The following is a 24,453-nucleotide window of genomic DNA, read 5'->3' on the forward strand; positions in this document are numbered from 1 at the left end:
CAAGATGGTACATGCATTGTTCTCTAGTCAGAGGCACAACACCATCATGAGCTGCATCAACATCCCCCTACTAGATAGCATCACAGCAAGGTTCCTGGATGAGGTGAACCTCAATAGTTTTGTGAGGAAGACCATTGAGACCTTAGCAAAAGCTTTGGCAACGAGAGGACAGCTTGTTAGAGGAGAATCTCCTACCATCAAGGCTAAAAGGAAAGCTTCATCTTCAAAGACTGCAACCATAAGATTCGGTGGGGTCCTCATTGCGATCATCAAGGAAGCCTTGGGACAAGGGCGAGAAGAAATAGGAGAAGGAGTAGATGAAATGCCAAGTAGGTTGCCACCTCACCAGGAACAAGAGGGGCAATCCACTGAAAGGACATTGAGTGAGGAAGAAGAAGACAGGGAACAAGAAGAGCAGACTAGCCAGGGGAAGGCTAAGAAGATAAAGAAGAAAATTGCACTAAGAAATTAGGAAGAGAAGAGGAGAAAACAAGAGAAGGCGCACTTGCAAAAGGCTCGTAGGGAGTCCAAAAAGGCCAAGGAGGAAAGAAGGAAAAGGTAGGAAGAGGAGTTGAGAAAAAAGGAAGAGGAAGACATGGCCCTCGCCATGCAGGTCCATTGAGCAGCAGTCTAGGCAGGACGAGTCAAAACCTACAAGCCCAATCAGAGACAAAGGGCCAAGCTTAAGCACCCATGTGCCAGATTTTGCACCACTTGCAGTGCAAGAATAGAAGGGCAATGCCCCAATCACCCCCATTCCCACTCTCCTAATGCCCGCCACCACCACCGCCATCACCACGCCTAGTTCTATGACCTAGGTGGATGCCATCAGCTGAATGACTTGGGTCTAGTACTTTGTGAATAAAGAATTGGGCAAAGGAGCAAGAGAAGGAACCCCCCTGGTAGGAACCAAAAGGCCGACTGTGGCAAACGCTGAGTCAAGGTGAGTCGAGGCAAGACCTTAAGAGGCAAAAGGGGACATGCTCCACAACCTCTGTCCTTGCAACAGAGAGGCCATCGGAAGAATACAATGAGTATGTCAAGGAGATCCTCTCTCAATTAGAGAAAGCCAAGGAGGAGAAAAAATTTGCGATAACAGAGCTTGAAGTTGAAAAAGAGGCCATGGCTGCATCCTAGTTGGAGAAAGCACACCAAATAGCCATGGCCCAAAGGGAAGTTCATGAGAGAGCTGAAGGAGGAGCTACAAGCTAAGGGGGAGACAGAAGCAGAATGGCAAGTGCGATTGAATGAAGAAACCGAGGCCATACTATGTTTACAATGGCACAATGAAGAGATTGTGGCAGCTACAAATATCTACAAGCTGAAATGGAGAAAATCACTAAAGCCACAAAAGAACTAGAGGAGTTGAGGGAGGAAAGAGCTCGCAAGTACGAAAGAGAGGTGGAGAAACTAACCCAAGAGGCTGCCTCAGCACAGGAAGAGTAGAAAAAGCTAAAGAAAGAAATGGAAGATCAAGAACAAAGACTGACGGTGCTAGCTTAGAGGCAGGGGAAAAGCCTCAAAGATATGAACAGGAGGGTAGAAGAATGGGTTAATTAGAACGAAAAAAGAGTTAAAGCCTTGGCATGCCATCTCGCTCAAGTCAAAAAAGAAAATATACTTGTTGAAAGCAGAACGGAAGCCGCCGAAGTGAGCTTCCAAACCCAGCAACACGCCTTCCTGGATACCCTATTGGACGTCACCCAGGTAGAGGAGGGAGAGTCCATAGAGGCAATGAAAAAGAAAGTGGGAATGGCTCATAGGGCACGGAACACAAGACTAAAGATGCCACCACAACCTAGTGGAGTTGGCCCAAGCCTGGAAGAGCAATGCCATTATCTCCTATTGGTAGGCCTAACCTCACAGGAAGTAGACACACTCAAATTCCTCGAAGAAGAGCAATAGGAGCCAAACCAGGAGAGGGAGGTGGATGTGAAATTTGAGAAGAGATCACATGATGAAGAGCTTGTCCCACCGACTCCTTCCCTGTAGCTTGAAGAGCTTGTCCCACCAACTCCTTCCCCGCAGCTTGAAGAGTAGTAACGCATAGACACCTCTGTAGAAAGAAAGGCGACACTAAGGGAAAGAAGAAAACAAATGGTGGAGGACAAAAGGAGAAAATGGAAGGCCAAGGGAATGAGGGCACCCCAAGCACCTATCCCACCATGCGAGGATGATGCCCTAGTGAGCTTCCATGCCGACCTTGTAATCTGAGACATGCAAGAAATGTCCAAGAGCCCCTTCAACTTTAACTTCCAACTCCCCAACACCTTGCGTAGGGTCTTGCCCATCAAGGTGGTGGAGGAGGTGATTAACATCGAAAGCAAGCTTGGACAGAAATGGCTGGAGGAGAGAGAGTAGAATCCCACCTTATAGGCCACTGAAGATGCCAAGTTTTGGCAGAATAAGGTTTTTGAAGTGCCAAGGTCTATGGCCGGCTACAAATGTCAACCTAAATGGAGAAGAAGGGTCTGTGACTCCAACTTGGACACTTGGATGGCCTTTTGCAACACTCAACCCTTCAAGCAAAATGACCCAACCTTTATGCCTTACCCTCAAAGGGTGGGAGGGATTTTGACTCCATTGTCCACGGTCGCTATGACTTCCCTGTAATCTATAATCCTCATTGTACTACATATGAAGAGGCCCTCTTCTTCACATAAGAGAACTTGTACAATAACCTAATCCAATTCACTAACGAATTCTCTTCATCCCCTGACCCTGCCTTTATTACTACTTGTAATTACCTTAGATTGCTTAGGATACTCCTTAGGCAAGACCCCACCCCACAAGAGCGTGGCCTTCCAATACTCCATTTTGATCCTAATGCTATAGATAGTTGCACGATGGCTCAACTAATGATGCAAGTTGCTCTATTGCCTTCATTTTTCTTAGCCGTCCTAGAGGACATGAATGATAGCCGCTTCACCTGCTACAATCATCCATTCCTCTCCACCACCACCCTTCAGGTTGGCCTAAACCTCAAGGGGTATCTCCAAAGCCACCAATTTCTTAACAAATCTATTAAGCCCCCTTCTCCACCTCACTCGGATGATGAAGATTAACTTCTCTGACACGATTATGTAACATAGGCACAAAAAAAAAGATATCACACATAGATACTCCAAGTTGCACATTGATCACAGTCACTACACCTAGGGGTCCTAAAGTTAGGTGTGCTTGGTGGCCTCGGTCGGGGGCCGACTCCGTGCTTAGCCCCCTAGCCCTTTGGATTCCCCAAGACACTTGCTTAGGACACATCAAGGGCAGGACACACCTAGAAAGGTAATTCTTGCCTTGGGTTAGACCTCTCACCCTAAGTCCCCTGCACCACACCTTCCTTATGCATAAACTGGGTCACCAAGTGTGGAACACCATCGAGGGCTTGCCCAAGGTTAGCCTAAGGTTAGACCCATCTCTTAGTTCAACAAACACGGGCACCACACACTCCATGACAAGGTAGAAATACCCCCAGGTAGTGCACCTTTCTTTTCTTTCCAAGTACAAACAAAGGCCCTGACCACCAGCTCCAAAGGCCCCATCATCCATGCAATGCACTCCCCATCTTATGCAACATGTCACCATGCAGGCACAATAAAGCAAGGGGTGGATGTAATAGCCCCAGTCAAAAAGTGAATGAATAAGCTTATTTGGAACAACGTAGGAGAAGATAGCCAGAGAGGGCCAAACGACATATATGTCCAACTATATCTTCAATTTCAAAGATGGATCTGCATACCCGCCTCTCTCCATACGGGGATTTGCCCAACTTTATCTTCAATTTCAAAGGCATAAATCCCTTTAGTACACCTTCCACCAGGGCTCGTATAAGCTCCTCCCAGGCCCATAAATCCATCCACCATCAGGGATCATTCCAAACTCAAGGGCCTTCCAATTCCATAAATCCCTCCAACACCAAGGCTCATTCCAAACTCAAGGGCCTTCCACATCCATAAATCTCTCCAACACACGATCCACCAGGGCTTGTATACAAACTCAAAAAGCCACCCGACTACTCTAGTAATACCATCCGACTCACCACCTAGCAGTGCCATGGGATTGGCACTCAACTAGGAGGGGGTAATGTTTACTGCAAAGTGAAGGAAGTGAAAAACAAGGCATCAAGAGGAAAAGGGCAATGCGGAAAAAAGGAAAGGCTCTCTACAAAAGAGTGGGCTCGAAGGAAATCTAAAAGCATGGGAACAACCACTAGGAGTCCAAGACACAACCATGGAAGCTGAAAGAAGCCAAAATCAAGAAGGTGCACCTTTAAATATAAAGGTGCAACCAAAACTCTATAAAAGATCCAACTCCTCAAAGTTGGCAGGGTCTATTTGGCTATGGCAGACACACACGGTAGCAACTGTGTAAACTCACAATGCTGAGCTATGGAGTGGCCAATGTCAGGTTCTTAAGTGATACAGAGAAGCCTTGGGAGTCAAGGAACAAATGTCTAGAAGAGAGCAGGTTCAAATATGACCTGTGGAGAGAGATCGAGGAGCTTCAAGTTGACAGGGTGCTGCTGGCTATGACTGCGGTCAAGTAGAGATGGAGGTGAGAAATGGAACCATGAGCTGACCTTGAGCTGACCTGAGGTTAAGGGGGACTGAGAGAGCAGAGAATTGAGTTATCCCATGCACGACTGGGCTCTGATACCATGTTAAAGATGCCATGCTCGACTGGGATCTGAGTTATGCCATGCCCGACTGGGCTCTGATACCATGTTAAAGATGCGGGATCTAGAGCATGGCAAAGGTGGAAGCTATGGAGGATGGAAGATAAAGACACAACTCATATTGACATGACAATGTAGACAACTATTACACAAGTGAATTAGGTTTCAAGATTGAGACTTGAACTCATAAACACAATCTTGTGTATGGACAATAATGACACAGACACTTGACAGAAGAGACAAGTACTATTGCATTATCATCATATGAAAGTGATAGTTCAAGTACATCATTATATAGAGTTCTTTGGTAGCACTCAACATCCACTGTGCATATGGGATTTTGTCTCTCTTCACAGAATGGACTGCATCTTCCTAGCCTAGCTATCCTATACAAAGGGACTAAAGTAGGTGTGATTGCAAATATCTCAACAACTCAATCGGGCATTAAGGTAAGCTCACTACACTCATAGAGAGGGATAGCATGTCGGCTATGTGAGAGGTAGCCATTAGTGCTCGCTTGAAACGCTTGAACAATAAGTGGTTCGTGGGTCTTGGCGGTTGATCTTGAGCTCACCTCTACACACTTAGAGTCAAGGATTCTATTACAAGCGCTTGACATGCCAATTGGGAGGCTCAAAAAGCTAGTTTGGGGCTCCCAATGGTTGATTAATCCTTTCAAGTTTGTGAACTCTTGACTTTTGAAGAATTGCAGGTTTTTTGTGCTAAATTGTATTTTTTTCACCAATCATGATCCTCCCATACTCACCTACCCATTGTGAGTTGATCAACATCTGGGAAGTAAGCAACTAGATATAGTCTAGTCACAAGCTTGCCTTTTTGGGCCAGGGGATGACTTGCATTTAGTTTAGTAGTCTACCTCTTTATGTTGAAGGTCACTAACATATGGATTCTATTTAGAATCCAAAGGGGGTAGCTTGCAACCTTGCGAAATCGCAATGCAATCACAACCTTGAGCTATGACACTTTGTAGACTACCAAGACAAATTAGTAAATCACTTAGTAGTTTCATGACCTTATGAGAAGAACTAACTACATCTTAGATAGTGCTTTAAGTTCTCTTAAACTTCACATGAGAAGGGATTTCACATTTGTCTTGAGAGTACAAGGCATACACTTGCAATCCACCGACTCAAGTGTCAACTCAAGACATAGCTCTCTATCCATTGCAAGTACTCAAGTGGCACATCGCCATGAGGGTCTTCTTAGAGGTTTAGCACTTGCCTTGTTCACCTTTCAAGTTTCCTGTGTTCTCGATGAGATTTAGAGTGCTTTGACCCAACCTTAAGAGTTAGATCTCTGGTGTAAATACCTTGTTGGTGCTATAAGACTTTAGAAGTACTATAACAACTAGCTCCCGAGAAGGAAAGTTCCATTGCAACTAGTGATATTGACCGCACAAGAGCAAAGCACTTGTACAAAGACTCCAAGTAATTCTCCATATCATGAGCCTTTGAGTGGAACTTGAAAAACCAGAATCACAGTTGACCAATAAGGGAGGGCTTGAACCACAATAGTCAAGTAGAGACCCCGTAACATGAAAACATCACAACTCATTGAGAGAATTGTGAGAGAAGGGATAACAATTAAGGAAAAACACAAACCTATGTTAGATACTTCATGAATGTGCCATAGTGATTTCATATATCTCGAAGGCTTTGTAAGCCTAGGGAAAGAGAGAGGACAATTGGCATAAAGAAAGGGGGGTTGATCCTTGAAGAAGAACCTTGGTAATTATGCCAGCTGATCCGAGAAAATCACAAAAAAATATTTGTCTAATACTTTGTTGATTTTTTGTACATTTGGAGCTTTGAAATAAAGAAGAGGGTGGGAACAACCTCTTGGGAAATCCAAGAAATCACTGGATGAAAATATTTCATGGACCGGTTTACCAAGGGGGGTGAAGAGTAAAGATCAATGGGGGAAGGTGAAGGGAAAATGTATAATGTGAAAAGAAAAGATATGAAATAGATTTGGAGCCATTCAAAGGGCATGTGAGGCTCATAATGTCATGACTTTGGAGCCTTATGACAATTCAACCAAATGGGACCCTTCTTGGAAGCATTAGTGGAAGAAAAATCAGGCACACGACTTTGTAAGATTTTTTAAAAATACTTCCACTCCGATCCAAAAAAACTTTTCAACATGAAAGTTGGAGCGTGTGAGCGGAAGTTTCGGCTGGTATTTTTTAATAATTTTTTGGAGCTACGAGTCGGGAGATATGGCCAAAATGGTGGATGCCAACTTTTTCCAACTGCAGTGGAGACCACCTCCCAATTTTATACACATCCATACTTTCTTCCCCACACTTAACACTTCCATAAAACATCATTCATTAGACCCCCAACCCTTTCCCCTCTCTTCTCATCTCTCTCAAGATAATAAACCATTAGAATTCCCCTCCTAAATCACCCTCAAATCATCCTTAATTGTAGTAGTAATGTATGAACTCTCATTACTCTCTCTCTATTATTGCTAGATATGATCTTATTTTATGAAGATTCTCTATATTTTTTTATAGGAGAGCTCTTGGACTCAAGCTATGGGGGGGAGAATTGAGACAACTCACCTATGATGGAGCTTGATTAAGTACAAATTGGTCAACAAAACATCTAGATGGAGCTTCTACATTGGTGGAACCGCCTTAATGCAGCTTTGGTGGTGTTAATTCCTATTACACCCTCAAGGCCTATATAAAGAGGCCTTCTCCTTTGTAATTTGTAAGAAGAAGAGAGAGAGCAAAGAGGCCTCCTTCAGCCCTATTGAGCCTTCCCCATTCTCCCTCATGAGCTTATGAAATTCCTTCCCTTACTATAGCTTATGTATGCTCTACAATGTAATAAGCCCATGATATTGGTGTCCATATTGTGTATCTTGGTTATATCCCGAGGGTTCTCCATCTCTTAAGTTTATTGATTCATCTATTTTTTCGTAGTTCTCTCTCTCTCTCACACTCTCTCTCTCCCTCTCTTAGTTTTCCTCTCTTCTCCCTCACAATCTCCTCTCCCTCTTGCATAGCGTCCTAGTCCGCTCTTCCATGACTAGGTGGTGCCCTTACCTCATTCACTTTGTGGCAGAAGGGAGGTCGGCATAGTATAGAGGCTGCCATACCGAATTTCCTTCGTCATAAATTGGTGCCCCCACTGAGGACATTCTCATCCATGCGGGATTATACAACACATGGTGGTGCATCCTCTACAACAAGTACTCCAAGTGGCTCTTCTCCAACGCCTTCACCAACTCTTTTTGAAGGTGGTCGAAGTCCACGACTCCCACAATGGTCTCCCAAGGAAGCCCAAGAAAGGAAGTATGCCTATCGGATGACGGCACGCATGCGAGTAAAAGGTGTTCACCTTAAAAATTCCATTCTCTCACAACGGAAAAAATCATGTTGCCATCAATTGCTAGGTTCTCATAATTGTGGTGAGTGTTTTGCAAACAAAGTAAAGGCCCTTCCGGGAGGTCCTCGTCTCCAAATCATCAAATCCCTCTCTCTCTCTGGCCTAATCCACATCAAAGGAGGACAACTATGCATGAACGGTGTGGAGTTTTGTAGAAGTGCAAAGTATGAAGACTACCTTCAATTGTTGTTAGCTCGAAGGTTGGGTGTGGTTGAAAAGGTGGCCATCACACCTTATGAAATATATGTCGCTGAGGATGGACACACTAAGGCAAGAACAATCACTGGTGAGCAAATTCTCCGTATAGCAAAGTTGGTGGGATCCAAAAAGAAACATTCTTGGAAAAATCCTTCATAATTCAAGAAAGTGCATTCCCTCTACTCCCTTAAGTAGTTTCTACTCATGAATAATAATAATGGCCCGAATTTCTACACCTTCCACTTTGTACAAAACATCCAAGTTAATGTATGCATCAGTAGGAAGATTTTCTTCCAACAGCGTCTTGTCATGTACTTTGGGGCTGAAAGATTAAGGGAGATTCTTGTATCACCAGAACCTATAATATTCCCAATGCTAGACTACAATGCATCCTTCAATGTACATGTCTTTATCCTATTATAATAGTTTCTCATGAATCACAACGAGTTGTACGGACCTATCCGTCCACTTGCTATGCAAACTGTGCATATTGTAGCCAGCACAAAGCTTAGATTCCAAGGCATTATTAGAAGCATATTGGGGCCTAGACGTCTTGCTGAAATCAATGCATCTGTAAACCCATTCATCCTTCCCCTCATAAAATACAACTTAAGTCTAGACGTGTTCATCTTTGTACTCTACTAAGGCAACATGGCATTTCCAAGCTTCTTTGGGCGCAATGGAGAAAATGCATTGGGTTTTTTGGACAACCTTGAGATGGCCTTCCTTGTCTCTGGGAGGGATGATGAAGCATTAAAGTTGAGGGCTTTTCCTTTGGTGCTCAAGGAAGAAGCTAGAATGTGGTTCCAAACTCTAAATCCGGCCAAAAGAGCTGAATGGGAAGGATTGAAGGCGGCTTTCTTGCGGAGATTTCAACAAACCAATTCAGCTAAACAGTTATGGCAATGGCTTTTGGCCCTCCATCAAAGTGATCCTTATGGTTATGCAACTTATGAGGAAGGGTTTTTGAAGCTTTGGGGACAGTGGTCAAACTCACTGAACCCTGGAGAGAGAGCTCCAAACTGCCTTCAAAAGGATCGATTTATTTCAGGTTTGTATCCCTTGCTCAGGGATAAGGTAAAGGTGAAATTTCCAAACACTTTTGAAGATGCTTTGAGAATCACTAGGGAAAAGAATCGAAAGATTCTGTACTAAGCCCAAGCTAGCCAAGCAGGTTTGGGAAACAACATCACAACTATGGAGGCCTCTCAAGTTTCCCCAAATGTATCTAATGCACCAGCCCTTGTTAGAGGTCAAGAAGACATGATCCAACAAATAAACAATCTTACTAATCAACTAGAGGGTTTGAGAGTGAATATTGTGCAAGGTACAAGAAGACCTATCAAGGGGAATGGTGGGAATCGACCACAAATGCGACGACAAGCAAGGGAGATATTGTGTTACAACTATGGAGAAAATGGACATGGCATGTACAATTGTCCTCACCCTAGAAGATATGATCACCTTGCCAGAGGTCCTTGACAACAAGTAAGCCCTCCTCGTGCTAGGACTCAAGAGCAAGAGCAGTCACGACCTGCAATTTTACAACCACCTTATGTTCAAGCTAAAACCCCTGCTGTTCAACCAAATGCTAATGTCATAAAAATAGAGGAGGTGGTCAGGGATAGAAGGCTTCAAGAAGAAATAGCGAGAGGTAAGATGAAGGTGGATGTAGTAGAGACCATGCCTATCAAGCGGATATGTGTCCAAACTGAGGCAAGTAAGGAAGCAACCAATGAGGCAAGTACATCACAGGCACCTAGAGATGAAGGGAAGAAGAGAAAGACTCGAACTAGGTCTAAAATTGATATCTCCAACTTCCCTTTGGGTTCCAGGACACAACCTTATGATCTGGTAGCAGACGTGAGCTCTCAAGGGCCAAAAATTACTTGGCCACAACTACTTCATGCCTCTCCAAAGCTGCGACGACAATGGTAAAAAATGGTAAGCACAAGGGCAAGGCAAGGTAAAATGGTTAGTGCAATCAAGGCATATGGACTCAAAGATATAGTGCCTATAGTGGAGGCTCAAATTAAAGGTCAATGGATTCGAAAAACATACATCGATAGTGGAGCAGAGGTTTGTGTCATGACAAAAAAACTTATGCATCAATTAGGTTTAGAAGTAATGGAATCCTCAACCTTCAGGGCAAAGATGGCCAACAATGATGCGGTCACATGTGTGGGTGTAGTGAAATCTTTGAGAGTTTTTGTTTTTGGAATCACTGCAGCAGTGGATGTTTATGTGATGCCAGTAAAGGGGGAAGGATATCCCCTCATCCTAGGGAGACCTTGGCTTATGGGCATCGGATCTAGATAAGATTGGGCAACAGGAGATCTGGAGTTGAGGCCACGTAAGGTGGGTGGCCACGATCAAAAGGTGGTTTACAACTTGAAGAGTGGGCGTCAAGAGAACCTTGAACTAGAAACGTCTGCCGATGAGTGGAGCTCAAGTGGATGTTCCTCATCAGTAGAAGAGGAAGAGAGTTCAAGTGGAGAGAGTGATAGCACTCTCGAAGTTATGGGCGTCACCTTAAAGGAATCTACCTCATCAGAAGACAACCCAAGAATCCAAGGAGAAGATGTGTGGGATGCTAGCCTAGAGAAGATGATATCCAAGGATATAAAGGATGAAGAAAGGGAGGGTTATGTGAATGTTCTCAAGAAGCATGCATCATTGTTTATTTCTGATTATACTCACATTACAGGTGTCACTGCAGTGAAGCATCACATCCAACTCAAAGAAGGAAGCAAACCTGTAGTACAAAGATTGAGAAGACTGGGAGTTGTGCAACAGGATGCACTGTTGATGGAGGTGAAGAGACTCTTGAATGCAGGATTCATATACCCAGTGGAAGATTCAGAATGGGTTTCCCCAGTAGTAGTGAGGCCAAAGAAAAATGGTAAGTGGCGAGTATGCATAGATTACAAGCCACTAAATGCTCCAACAAAGAGGGACCACTTCCCTCTCCCATTTCAGGATGAAATCTTGAATGAAGTAGCGGGACATGAGCAGTATACGGTGTGTGATGGCTACTCTGGCTACTTCCAGATTCGCATTGCAGAGGAGGATCAAAAGAAGACCACTTTCATCACACCATGGGGCTGTTTTGCCTTTTGGGTCATGCCCTTTGGTCTCACAAATGCCCCAGCAACCTTTCAACGATTCATGAATATGGTTTTCCAACCTTACTTTGGTAAGTCCATAAGGGTTTTCATAGATGACTTTTGTATTTAAAGCTCAAGGAACATACATCTACGCAAGGTTGATGAAGGATTTACTCGCTTAGCTAGGTTGGGTGGACAACTAAATAAGGATAAATGTCACATTGGGGAAAGCAAGGTTACACTACTAGGGCATGTAGTGTCAATTGAAGAAATTGAGGTAGATCCAAATAAGGTAGAAACATTGCTAGCTCTACCTTTCCCAACCTCCATCAAACAATTGGTCTCCTTCTTACAAAAGCTAAGATATTTGGGTAGATTTATACACTTACTCTCTCAGGCCATATACCCCCTCCAGCAACTGACACGCCAAGAAACACTTGTATGGAGTGAACAAAGTGAATGACATTTTAAGGAGATAAAGAAAATGTTGGGGTCACTTCCTATAATCCTCCAGCCTTGTTGGGAAGAAACATTCTTTGTAAACCCTAGTGTGGGGGAAGAGGCCATTGGTGCTGCTCTCCTACAAAAAGATCCAAAAACATCCTTCATGAGGCCTATGTATTTTGCCACCCGCCTCATGAAAGCCTCAGAGAAGGCTTACACCTCCATGGAACAACTAGTGTTGGCCCTCATGTTTGTAGTAACCAAATTTCGGCCATATTTACTTCCAAAGAGGCTTGTGATCATCACTATGGAGGATATGTTTCCCTATGCACTACAACATATGGAAATCTCTGACAAAATAGCAAAGTGGGTGGTCCGACTTCAAGAGTTTGACTATACAGTGCAGGTTGAAAAAACAACTCGGGCATGCTTGGCTGATATTTTGACAAATAGGTGCTATGAGAAAAATCTCATGGTGAAAAGAAAGAACCTTCCACCACCCCCATTCATAAAAACTCTTGTAGATGCTTATAGCCTCTACTTTGATGGTGCATACAAGAGAACTAAGGATAAGGCAGCCGCAGGCATCGTTGTTTTCTCTCCTTTAGGAGAGAAAATCTATGGTGAAGGAATCATCTTGGAAGGTGTCCACTCTAACAATGAGGCAGAATATCAAGCTTTAATTCATGGTCTTTGTTGGTGTCTTAGTAATTCAATCGAGAGATTGAATGCTTTTGGAGACTCCATGCTACTGGTAAGGCAGATGCAAGGTACATGGCATGAAAAATACAAACCTCTCTAGTAAAATGAGAGATGCCAAATCTCTTATGAGAAGATTTAGGGAGGCACAAGTACATCATGTGCCAAGAGACCAGAACAAAGATGCCGACCATCTAGCATAATCAAAGCTGAATGAGTCAATGGTGGGAGCAGTGGCTATCAAACCCCCACTTCGACAAGGCAAGGAAGACTTAGAAGATATTCTACATCTCTTAGAACAATGAGAATCTCCCAAACACCTGACTAAGGGAGAAAGACAGTGGCTAGCTCGGAAGGCTACAAGATATCGCATAGTAAATGACAGTTTGTATTGTCTTGGTAAGGATGGTGTGCTTAGGAAAGTGCCGTCAAAATGGGAAATTGAAGAAATCTTAAAAGCTTGCCATGATGATGTGTGTGGAGGCCACTTTGCACATGACATCACAAGTAGAAAGGTTCTACAAGCTGGCTTTACTTGGCCCAGTCTACACCGAGATGTCAAATATTGGTGTCAAACATGTGAAGAATGTCAGAAATCAGGACCACGACGGCTCATAGCAGAAGCCCAAACCCCAATCAAGGTCTATGGACCCTTTGAGAAGTGGGGAATTGATGCCATAGGGCCTCTACCACGCACTCCATCAGGAAAAGAGTATATTATTATGGGGGTAGATTACATGACTAGATGGGCCGAGGCTATGCCAACTAGAAGAATCACTGCTAAGGAAGTGAGTAAATTCATCTTTGACCACATTTGTTGTAGGTTTGGTACCCTCTTGAAATACTATCAGATAGAGGACCAGGGTTTAGAGCTAATGTGGTGGGTGAACTCATGCAAAAGCTAAATATTCAACGATGACACTCTACCCCTTACTACCCTCAATGCAATGGATTGGTGGAAAAGGTAAATGGAATGATTTGTAAAATCATCAGCAAACAGGTACATTCAAGGCCCCGGGATTGGGACAAGCACCTTAGTGGAGCTCTATGGGCTTACAGAACCTCCTTCAAAACCATGTTAGGGTTTACACCTTTTCATCTAGTTTATGGACAAGAGGCTCTTTTGCCTATTGAGGTGAAATTAGCTAGCCTTCGGGTATTAGGTGGCACAGTAGGCTCTCAAAAGGAGAAGTTACATCAAAGATTACTGGACCTAGAGAGGCTACAATTGGATCGTGAAGAAGCCATCAACCACTACTCCCAGGAAGCTGAGAAGCGTAGAGAAAATTTCAACAATAAGCTAATAGATAAAAACATCAAGGAGGGACCTTTAGTGCTTCGATATGACAATCGCTTTGATAAAAGAAAGGATGGCAAGTTTCTCTACCGGTGGGAGGGACCGTTTTGGGTCACAAAAAAATTCAACAATGGCTCCTACAAACTTCAAGACATTGAGGGAAAAGTTCACAAGACCAGGGTAAATGGATGGCGCTTAAAACCCTATCACATCAGGGTGGGGTTAGCTCAAGATACCAAAGAGTGTCTAGAGGCATAAATACCTCTAGCCAGGTTGGGGAGGGCTATATGATCCGAGAAAATCACAAAAAAATATTTGTCTAATACTTTGTTGATTTTTTGTACATTTGGAGCTTTGAAATAAAGAAGAGGGTGGGAACAACCTCTTGGAAAATCCAAGAAATCACTGGATGAAAATATTTCATGGACCGGTTTACCAAGGGGGGGTGAAGAGTAAAGATTAATGGAGGAAGGTGAAGGGAAAATGTATAATGTGAAAAGAAAAGATATGAAATAGATTTGGAGCCATCCACAGGGCATGTGAGGCTCATAATGTCATGACTTTGGAGCCTTATAACAATTCAACCAAATGGGACCCTTCTTGGAAGCATTAGTGGAAGAAAAATCAGGCACATTATTTTGTAAGATTTTTTAAAAATACTTCCACTCTGATCAAAAAAAACTTTTCAACATGAAAGTTGGAGCGCATGAGCTGAAGTTTTGGCTGGTATTTTTTAATAATTTTTTGGAGCTACGAGTCGGGAGATATGGCCAAAATGGTGGATGCCAACTTTTTCCAACTGCAGTGGAGACCACCTCCCAATTTTATACACATCCATACTTTCTTCCCCACACTTAACACTTCCATAAAACATCATTCATTAGACCCCCAACCCTTTCCCCTCTCTTCTCCTCTCTCTCAAGCTAATAAACCATTAGAATTCCCCTCCTAAATCAACCTCAAATCATCCTTAATTGTAGTAGTAATGTTTGAACTCTCATTACACTCTCTCTATTATTGCTAGATATGATCTTATTTTATGAAGATTCTCTATATTTTTTTATAGGAGAGCTCTTGGACTCAAGCTATGGGGGGGAGAATTGAGACAACTCACCTATGATGGAGCTTGATTAAGTACAAATTGGTCAACAAAACATCTAGATGGAGCTTCTACATTGGTGGAACCGCCTTAATGCAGCTTTGGTGGTGTTAATTCCTATTACACCCTCAAGGCCTATATAAAGAGGCCTTCTCCTTTGTAATTTGTAAGAAGAAGAGAGAGAGCAAAGAGGCCTCCTTCAGCCCTATTGAGCCTTCCCCATTCTCCCTCATGAGCTTATGAAATTCCTTCCCTTACTATAGCTTATGTATGCTCTACAATGTAATAAGCCCATGATATTGGTGTCCATATTGTGTATCTTGGTTATATCCCGAGGGTTCTCCATCTCTTAAGTTTATTGATTCATCTATTTTTTCGTAGTTCTCTCTCTCTCTCACACTCTCTCTCTCTCACACTCTCTCTCTCCCTCTCTTAGTTTTCCTCTCTTCTCCCTCACAATCTCCTCTCCCTCTTGCATAGCGTCCTAGTCCGCTCTTCCATGACTAGGTGGTGCCCTTACCTCAATCACTTTGTGGCAAAAGGGAGTTTGGCATAGTATAGAGGCTGCCATACCGAATTTCCTTCATCTCCAGCCTAAATGCTCAAAGTACTCACAAAAAGAAGGGAACAAGGAAGTCCCCAGACTCACTTAAGGGTATAGGTGGAGAAACAACAAAACATCTATACACACTATGATAGAAAGAAGTGAACATGTATATAAAACCAATGAGGGTCACAAAGGAAACACATCTTAGCACCTAGCACATTAATTCTAAGACACACAACAATAGAAATGTGAACTTCTAAAGGGGACCAATGTCTTCTCAACACTATCAGAAATCATCAATTTCATTGAGGAACTTGTCAGCCAAGGGAAGCAAGAGATCATGGCAAGAATGAGTTCTAACATGGATAGTCTAGAGTTGGAGGCTATGGAGTTCCCTACAGATATCCAATAGATAAAATCGCTCTTCGACCAACACATGCGGGTTGAGCATAGAGGAAGGGATGCGGAAGAGATCATGGACAATGTAGAAGCCATGGGTAGGGATTTCATTAAGCAAGTTGTAAGCTGTACGCAAAATCAAAGGTTAGGAAAGCAAAGAAAGAAGACAAAGTTGGGTCAAATCCAATGCATCCTCAATCTAGTTGGAGGGATGTCAACTAGAGAAGACATCCAATGCATCCTCAATCTAGTTGGAGGGATGTCAACTAGAGAAGACAAAGTTGGGTCAAATCCAATGCATCCTCAATCTAGTTGTAGGGGAGATAGAGACATCCAATGCCAACCTCAATCTTTCAGAACTCCTTCTCAAGTAGTTATTGGATGGGACCTCCATAGAGAAGGGTAGTGTTGAATTAGCCACCACTCTCTTGACTAAACTCGGAGCAACACTAGGGGCTAGAAGCCAAGTGAAAATACCAATAGTCACAAGGCAAGTCAATAAGTCAATAACTATAGCTTTGTTGAACAATTTGAACAGGTTTGTGAGGCAAACAACCTCATGGATGCTGACAAGAGAGCATAAGCTTTTGGGTTGTGTCTGGTAGAAAATGGCCGAATGTGGTTTACAAGCGTCACTGCTGATACTAAAAGGAACAATTTTGATACTCTCAAGAACTTTTTCATCAAATGCTTCTCGAAAGCTAGGTACTCTAATGGTCAAGCTCATGAATATAAGCTAGAAGGAAAATGAGGAAATCCAAAACTATGTCACCCATGTGATAAGTCTCTATAAGAGAATCCTAGAACCTGAGACCTATGCCTTGGGCTATGTCAATTGTGTTAACATACAAGATTAAAAATGAGTTGTACAAAGCCCTGGCTAGCAACGCAATCCTACAAAGAGATGTATTGGCAAATGTATTTGTGTTGAGATTGGGTAGTGTGTATTATTGACTATGTATTCAACATATACAATCTATAATAACAAGGTAGCCCCTATCATTGATGCCTGTTGCTTAGTGCTAATGCATAAATGATACCCATTCATGCTTAGTTGATGCCCATACATTCAGGGATGATTATCCACTTATTGGGGATAATTTTGGAGCTGATTTAAGAACTATTCTTGCTTGCTTTCACAATGATTTGGTTGCTATAATAAGCAAGGATGAAGCTCATTTGGTTAGTGGAATATATGTCTATTTTTTCTTGGGTGCTTACCAAACTACTTGGGTTGATATAGCGATGCTTATGGTTCATGTTACATGCTTTGTCATGACTCTAGAATGCTTTTTGACTAGTGATTGAAGCTCATTTTGATTGACATTATCTGTCATTGTGTCTAATATGGATGCTGCAAGTCTTGGCTATGCCATGCCTTTGACTCGCATTTGAGTTTTTTCTAGAGCTTTAGACATTGACATTGGTTGTCAGTTCCCTACTTGGATGTTACAGTGGATGAATTGCTAACTACTTTAATGTGGATGCTCCAGATGTATACACTTGGATCTTGGATATGTCTAATGCTATGTACATGATATAAATGAGCTTCACTGCTCATTCCACATCTGAATTTGTTCCAATGGGAGCCGATTCATTGACTTTGATGTTACAGGGTGTCAAGACTGAATGTATTAATGCAAAGGATTGGACTGATTAGATGAGCTATGTAAGTCCACCATCATGTTGACATCCCTCTTGAAGCAAATGTTCTATAATGTTGTCTCTAATAGGTAGTCCACATGAAACTTATGGAAAAAGATTCCCAATGTCTATGACAAGCAGAGTCCCGCTTCTCAAATGTATTGATTGAAGCAACCCATGGATCTTTGCATGAAGGTGAGCACTTCCATGTCAGATGCTTAAATGAGTTTCATTTTATTCTTAGCCATTTGTCTTTGCAAGGGATTGGATTCAAGGGCAATCTCCCCCCTTTGTTCCTATTGATTACACTGCCTAAATCATAAAGCACTCTTGAATGAAGAGGTTAACATAAAGAATATCGATGCTTCCCATACCTTTCATGCTTTGATACTAATGTGGTTGTGACATTGCATTCAGATTCAATGAGTGCTATTCAGTTGGCCAAGAATCTGGTCTTCCATAAAGACAAAACACATTGAGGTGTGTTACCGCTTTATTTGAGAGGTCGTTGAGGACCAATCCACTCAGATTGTTAAGATCTCAACTCACTGAAATCCTTCAAATCTTCTCACTAAAAGTCTGTCAGCGCAGTGTCTTGCCTTCCTTAGGAAGTTGATGGGATTTGGATGAGATAACATCTTTCCTCATCCTATTGTACTTATGTACATTTGTACATTTTCACTTTTTTATTGTTCTCTCCTCACTCGAGACACATTCACCTTTAAGTAGAAGGTTTTTGGAGGTAAAGGTGCTTGTGCCTAGCTGGTCATGTATTAGTTAACCCACACACCTATACACTGCAGGTGTGGCAAAAGCCCGTCAGTGTCACTTTATTCTTTATTCATTTAGTGACATTTGAATAAAGGATGACCTTTTGTAATAAAGCATAGTTTTAGGGAATAGTATAAAAGGCTAAGAATGTAACATGTACATATTTTCTTCCCATTGATCAAATTTCCACTCGAGAATTTCTAGTTTTGGATCTCCCACCATAGCAAAGGGGTATGTATGTTGCTCCACCATAGCAGGAGGTGGGTATCCTATTGCCATCCATATTTTCCTATTTTATTTCTTCCATATGATAATTTGAGAATTAGCTATGGCCACCTTGGCTATGGCTTTTGTAATATTTCTTGGTTCAATTTGAGCATTTCTTGTTTAGAAGAAATTGTATTTCTTACATTGATAGTAGGGCATGGTTTTGATCCACTTACAAAATCATTTTCTGGTCATAGTCTAGTCACATGCATTAAAAATAGGTAACTAGAGTTGAAGGCTTGGTCATAGGGTTTGGTTAGATCAAAACCATGGTTAGTTAGGGACTTCTGTAATAAACTATAACTATTTTGGAGCTTCTTGGAAGAGATCTTGAAGAAAATGGAAATCTTTTTACCATTTTACTAGGTCCTAGCCTTTCTTAAGACATTTTTGGTGGTTCTTGGATAAAAAGGGACTCCCAAAATTTTGTGGAGGACTAAAAAATTTACTACCTTTCAAGAAACAAGGTTTCTCCAAGCTTCCCTTCAACTTCCATGGAAGATATGGCCTCCGTCTCTCTCTCTCTCTTAGAGCTTCTACCTTCTTGAAGACTACTTGATCTTGGTTCCTTACATCATTTGCAACCTATTGATCACCATAGTGTTGAGGTTGGTTAGCATGTTTTCAACAGAGAATCTGGCACATTTTGCACTATTCATCTAGCTGTCTACCAAGTCCACCTTTGCAAGAATCATAATGGTTGTTGTTGAAGAGGGATCATAAGCATTGCTAATGGTCGTAGCAAGTTTCCATGGCCTACATTGAAGGATTTGCGTCTCATTTTGAGTAAGTAGCTTCATTCTTGAAGCTATAATAACATGAAAGCAACAATATATTTTAGATCTATTGAAAGCCTTGAGATCTGTGGTCATTCTACCAATAGATTTTTTATCAGTTGAGGCTTCCATTGTATTCATTCAAGGTAATGGCCATGCATAGTTCCCATAAGCTTTAAACCTTGACAATGATCAATAGAGGTATCATTGTTCATCATTGAAGGATTCTTGATGGTTTAATCTTCTTCGTAAGCATTAAGCTCGTCCTTTCTCAAGCCTTTTGTCAGGTAGCCATTAATTCTCAATTAAAGCTTCAAGAATCTTAAAGATTTCTTGAATCTTTAACTACATATTCATTCCTCCATACTTAAGGAAGAATATTACTCAAGGATTGACCATTTTCCCTTTATATTGGAGTCAAATTTTTCATCTATCATCTTTGGACAATAGGGTTCTCTCATGCTTGCTTCAACGAGGTAGAATATTAAAGTAGAGCAGCCGATTTTTGCTTTAGGGAGTCTTGTACAATAGATGAAGGGAGAAGCCCAAGTGGAAGCATGAGCAAGTGGAATCAAGAGAGGAGTAAGCTATGGCAGATGGAACAAAGGGAGAGAGAGAGAGAGAGAGAGAGAGAGAGAGAGAGAGAGAGAGAGAGAGAGAGAGAGAGAGAGAGAGAGAGAGAGAGAGAGAGAGAGAGAGAGAGAGAGAGAGAGAGAGAGAGAGAGAGTCAAGATGTGGAAACTCTAATAGTCACTGTGTGAGCAGACTTTCCTTTATTCAAATTTCATTGAAAGAATAAAGAATGAAGTGAGAGTGATGGGCACCCATTGCCTATAGTATGTAGGTATGTGTACTCCTAGTGTAGTAATACATAGGTGGCTAGGCACTGATACAGTTGAAGGGAGAAGTGCATGTGGAAGTATGAGCAAGTAATAGGTATATGCTTTCACTGATAAAATAACTTTCAGCTCTACTTATTACAACATAAAAAATGATAGTAAAATTGAGCCAAATATGGGCTCAAATTAGTTAAAAGCATTCCAATACATTGGCCAAACATTTTCCAAGTGTTTAGCATCAAATGAACATCTCGGGAGCATTACATAAGCCAAGAGCATGCCATTTCCTAGATAAATAACATTCAACCCTATTATGACAGCATTGGTATCTATGAGAAAACTAAGCTAAAAGAGTGCTCAAATCAGTCCAATAGCATCTCAAACCAATGACATATGATCCCCCAAGTATTCGGCAATAAAAAATAGATATATGGACATCTCAAGAAGAAGCATATATGAGCTCCAAACATTTGAAGATATGGTTGTCCCTATTTTATGACAGCATGCTTCCCTATTTGTATAGTTAATAACTGAGGCTCAGTGATTCAAATCCAATGCTCAATGTCAATGGTCAATGCTTGGGGGAGTGGTAAACAATGTGAAAGCCTTTGTCCAATGTTGGGGAGTGGTTGAGCAAGTACAAGTGCTTGAAAGTGGCCACAACTGAAAAAACGTGTTTGTATTTCCAGCCCTAAATATTGAGGTGAATACTCCTTAAAATAAGCTCAATGTAGGTTCAAGATTTTTCTGAGATAGCCCAATAGATCTTGAGAAGTCCTAGAGCAATGAGAGCTCAATATGAACCTCAAGAGGTGGAGTTATGGCTGCCAATGGTGAAACCCTATTGTAGTAGGTAACTTAAATGAGAGCTTAAGTAATGCCAAATTGAGCTCAAGCTCACAAAGAACGTGGTTCTAATACCAGCGGAAGGGAAAAGCCCAAGTGGAAGCATGAGCAAGCAGAAGTAAGAGAGGTGTGAGCTATGGCGTATGGAGCAAGATAGCAAGAGAGAGAGACTCAAGATGTGGGAAATCCAATAGTCACTATGTGTGAGCAGCCTTCCCTTTATTCAAATGTCACTCATAGAATAAATAATGAAGTGACAGTGATGGGCACCCATTGCCTATAGTAGTATGCAGGTGTGCGGGTATTGTCAGTATAGTAATACATGGGTGGCTAGGCACATGCACCTTTACCCCCAACAATAGAGATCTATAAGCATAGAGAAAAATTCTTGATCGAGAACATTATGTGTGAATTTCTTCATCAAATGCCACATTGATTTGGGGTTTTTACTCTCTAGAGCTATGTCTTTACAATCTAAGCAGTCAAGGAGCATTAAGGACTACTAGAATAAGTTTCTACATCAGTTTGGACCACTTATTTCTTGGGATTCCATGGCAATCAATGCTTCAAGTTGCCAACAAATGATGGTAGAAGTAACTTTTAAATTCTTAGTACCTCCTTCTTATCATGTTGCTATGCCATAATCCTCTTGCTACTAGGAGGCAAAAGAATTTAATCCCCCTCATGCTTGAATACCAATCCTATCATTTGAATGATTAATGCTTGGGTACCAATACTATCATTTGAATGTTAGGCCATAATTCTCTTGCTTGGAGGCAACAGAATTTAATCTCCTTCATGCTTGAATACCAATCCTATCATTTGAATGATTGATGCTTGTAAAAATTGGCCAAAAGGACTTCTCTCAGATTCCCATTGATTACTTGCAGATTTGTAAATTGGCATTATTGACTCATTGGCTTTAATTCTAATGTGATTTGGTATGTTGAAAATCGAAGAGATACTATGCTTTGTAAATAAAAGTGAGTCAAGGATTAATCAGTAATCCCTCTTATATCACACATTAATCTCTTTAATTTCAGCCCATTGCACTTCATGAAGAGATTGTAATGGATATTTTCATGTTCATGCATATCATTACTATTTGATTAGCCTAGCACGATTCTTGCCCCTGAAGGGATGCACATCCTAGCCTAAGAGGGAGTTTGCAAACCCTTAGTGATCCGAAGCCCATAAATATTTACAATCACAGAGATTATTTTTCACTAATTTGGGGCTAATTTAGTGATTCAAGGACTGGATATTCAATAGGATACACTCATTTACAGGGAATCGTAATTGCAAATGGGGCACAAACTAGGTCTTATAGGTGCTAAAGTCTTCCTTACAGGTACCATAAGCCATTATAGGGATAAGAGTAGGCTTACATGTGTTAAATCCTTCACCCATACGTACTACATGCCATTATAGATTTGTTCCAAATCACAAGAGGATGCACATGTGAAAATAGAGCTGAAGCAGGGTTGTGGACAATTTTGGATAGATTGGTGAAGTTGGCTCTAGAATAGGTAATAAAGTTTCTAGTATAAAATGGTGATTATAAGTAGATAGAGAATTTCATCAAGGAGCCAAAAACCTCTTCAATTGAGCATCAACGTAAAAAAATGTTGACAGTCTACTGATTGTTGGTCACTATGGACAATAATCATAAACATGGCTAAGAGCAAAAGAAAGGATCAAATCATGGAAATCACAAATGAGGATGTGAGAGAATATCATTCAAAGACAAATAGTTCAAATGAAGCCTTAAATCAATACCAAGAGGATGAAGGTACAAGTGTGTTTAATGCACAAAACATCCGACATTGGAATGAAAAAGTACATGCATCGCTAGGGCCAATGCTTATCACAGGAGTTGAACCATGTGAATGTGGGAATTCTTAGTGGCATATATTTACTTAATAAATCAATAGTAGAGATGGATAGTAGGTTTGATGATTTGATTGTGGTTATTAAAGGTTTGGGCACTAGTAGTTATCAAAGGAGTTGAACTATGTGAATGTGGGAATTCTGTGGCATATATCTACTTAATAAATCAATGGTAGAGATGGATAGTAGGTTTGATGATTTGATTGTGGTTATTAAAGGTTTGGGTAGTAAGATGCATGATCCTTGGCCTATTGAGATGATCCTATTCCATCCCCACATGATCCATTTCCAACTCCATAACTTAATGAGCACTAGAGTTGAAGATGAATATCATGGAAGTTATCCATTCTAGAAGTCCTTCTACCCTCAGATTGCTACTTTTCCAAGAAGAGTGGAAGTAAATCTTAAAGAAAGGCATAATGGATGAAGACCATTCCATGATCAAGTACTTAGAGAGTACCAATCATGGCCCTCTACCATGGAATTGGATAGTCACCTCCTCAAGGTTTAGGTAGAAACCAAAAATGGATAGCTCTCCTATAGACAAAATTCCTACAATAAAGATTCAAGGAGACAACAATCTTATGGATAGCTTTATTCAAATACACCACTACCTTCTTACAATGATCTAGAGTAATAATGTTTTTTATCTCTTTTTTCTCTCTCCTTTCCCTCTCTCATTTCTTTTTCTCTCTACTCTCCCTCCCTCATTTCTTCTCCCTCCCTCACCCTCACCCTCACCCTCTCTTTCTCTCTTTCCCTATTATGTTTTTTTTTTTTCTCTCCTCTCCCTCTCTCATTTCCTTTTCTCTCTTCCTCTCCCTCTCTCATCTCCTCTCCCTCCCTCTCCCTCTCCATCTCTTTCTCTCTTTTCCTATTATGTTTAATGTTTTTTCCTTCCTCTACCTCTCTCATTTCCTATCCCTCCCTTTCTCTCTTTCCCTATTATGTTTAATGTTTTTTCTCTCTTCCTCTCCCTTTTTGGATCTTCATCCTGTACTCCCATATGCCATAGGATCCTCCATAATGATACTATTTCACATGCAGCAAAACAAGTTGCCTGGTACTCTGCTTCTTATTGATCCAAGAGAATATTTTTGAACCTAAAGAGAAATAATATCCAAAATTGATTTTTTGGAATCACTCTCACCTGTAAAATTTGAGTTATAGTTCTCCACAAAAGCACTTCCGAAACTATATGTGATACATAGTCAAGAGTTCCCTTCAAGTATGTAAGCACTTGCATCCCAACTTTCTAATGACTTTTCCAAACTATATGCGATACCATAGTCAAGAGTTCCCTTCAAGTATGTGAGCACTCGCATCCCAACTTTCCAATAACTTTCTTGTGGTTTATTTGACCTAGGAGATCAACATCATTTCTTCACGTGCAAGCTGACTGAGATGAGTAGGCCGAGCATCCGCAGTGGCCGATGGTGATCACAATGAGTGTCAATGCAATTGTTCTTTAAGGCTTCATTCATCTCCTTGACAGTGGATCGACTGTGGCAATCAGGCGCACAACAGACCGATTGC

At 41.5% G+C, this 24,453-nt stretch overlaps 1 protein-coding gene across 1 annotated transcript; it reads left to right on the top strand.

Annotated features, from left to right (window-relative positions):
* Positions 1 to 8,943: 8,943 nt before the first annotated feature.
* On the top strand, positions 8,944 to 9,447 carry LOC148037362 (uncharacterized). Its single transcript, XM_087677097.1, has one exon. The coding sequence runs from the start codon at positions 8,944 to 8,946 to the stop codon at positions 9,445 to 9,447; it is 504 nt and encodes a 167-aa protein (XP_087533223.1).
* The last annotated feature ends 15,006 nt before the right edge of the window (positions 9,448 to 24,453 follow it).

This window comes from Lygodium microphyllum, chromosome 4, assembly GCF_053477565.2.
Source record: "Lygodium microphyllum isolate KBCC chromosome 4, Lygodium_microphyllum_v1.1.10, whole genome shotgun sequence".
Classification (NCBI taxonomy): Eukaryota; Viridiplantae; Streptophyta; class Polypodiopsida; order Schizaeales; family Lygodiaceae; genus Lygodium; species Lygodium microphyllum.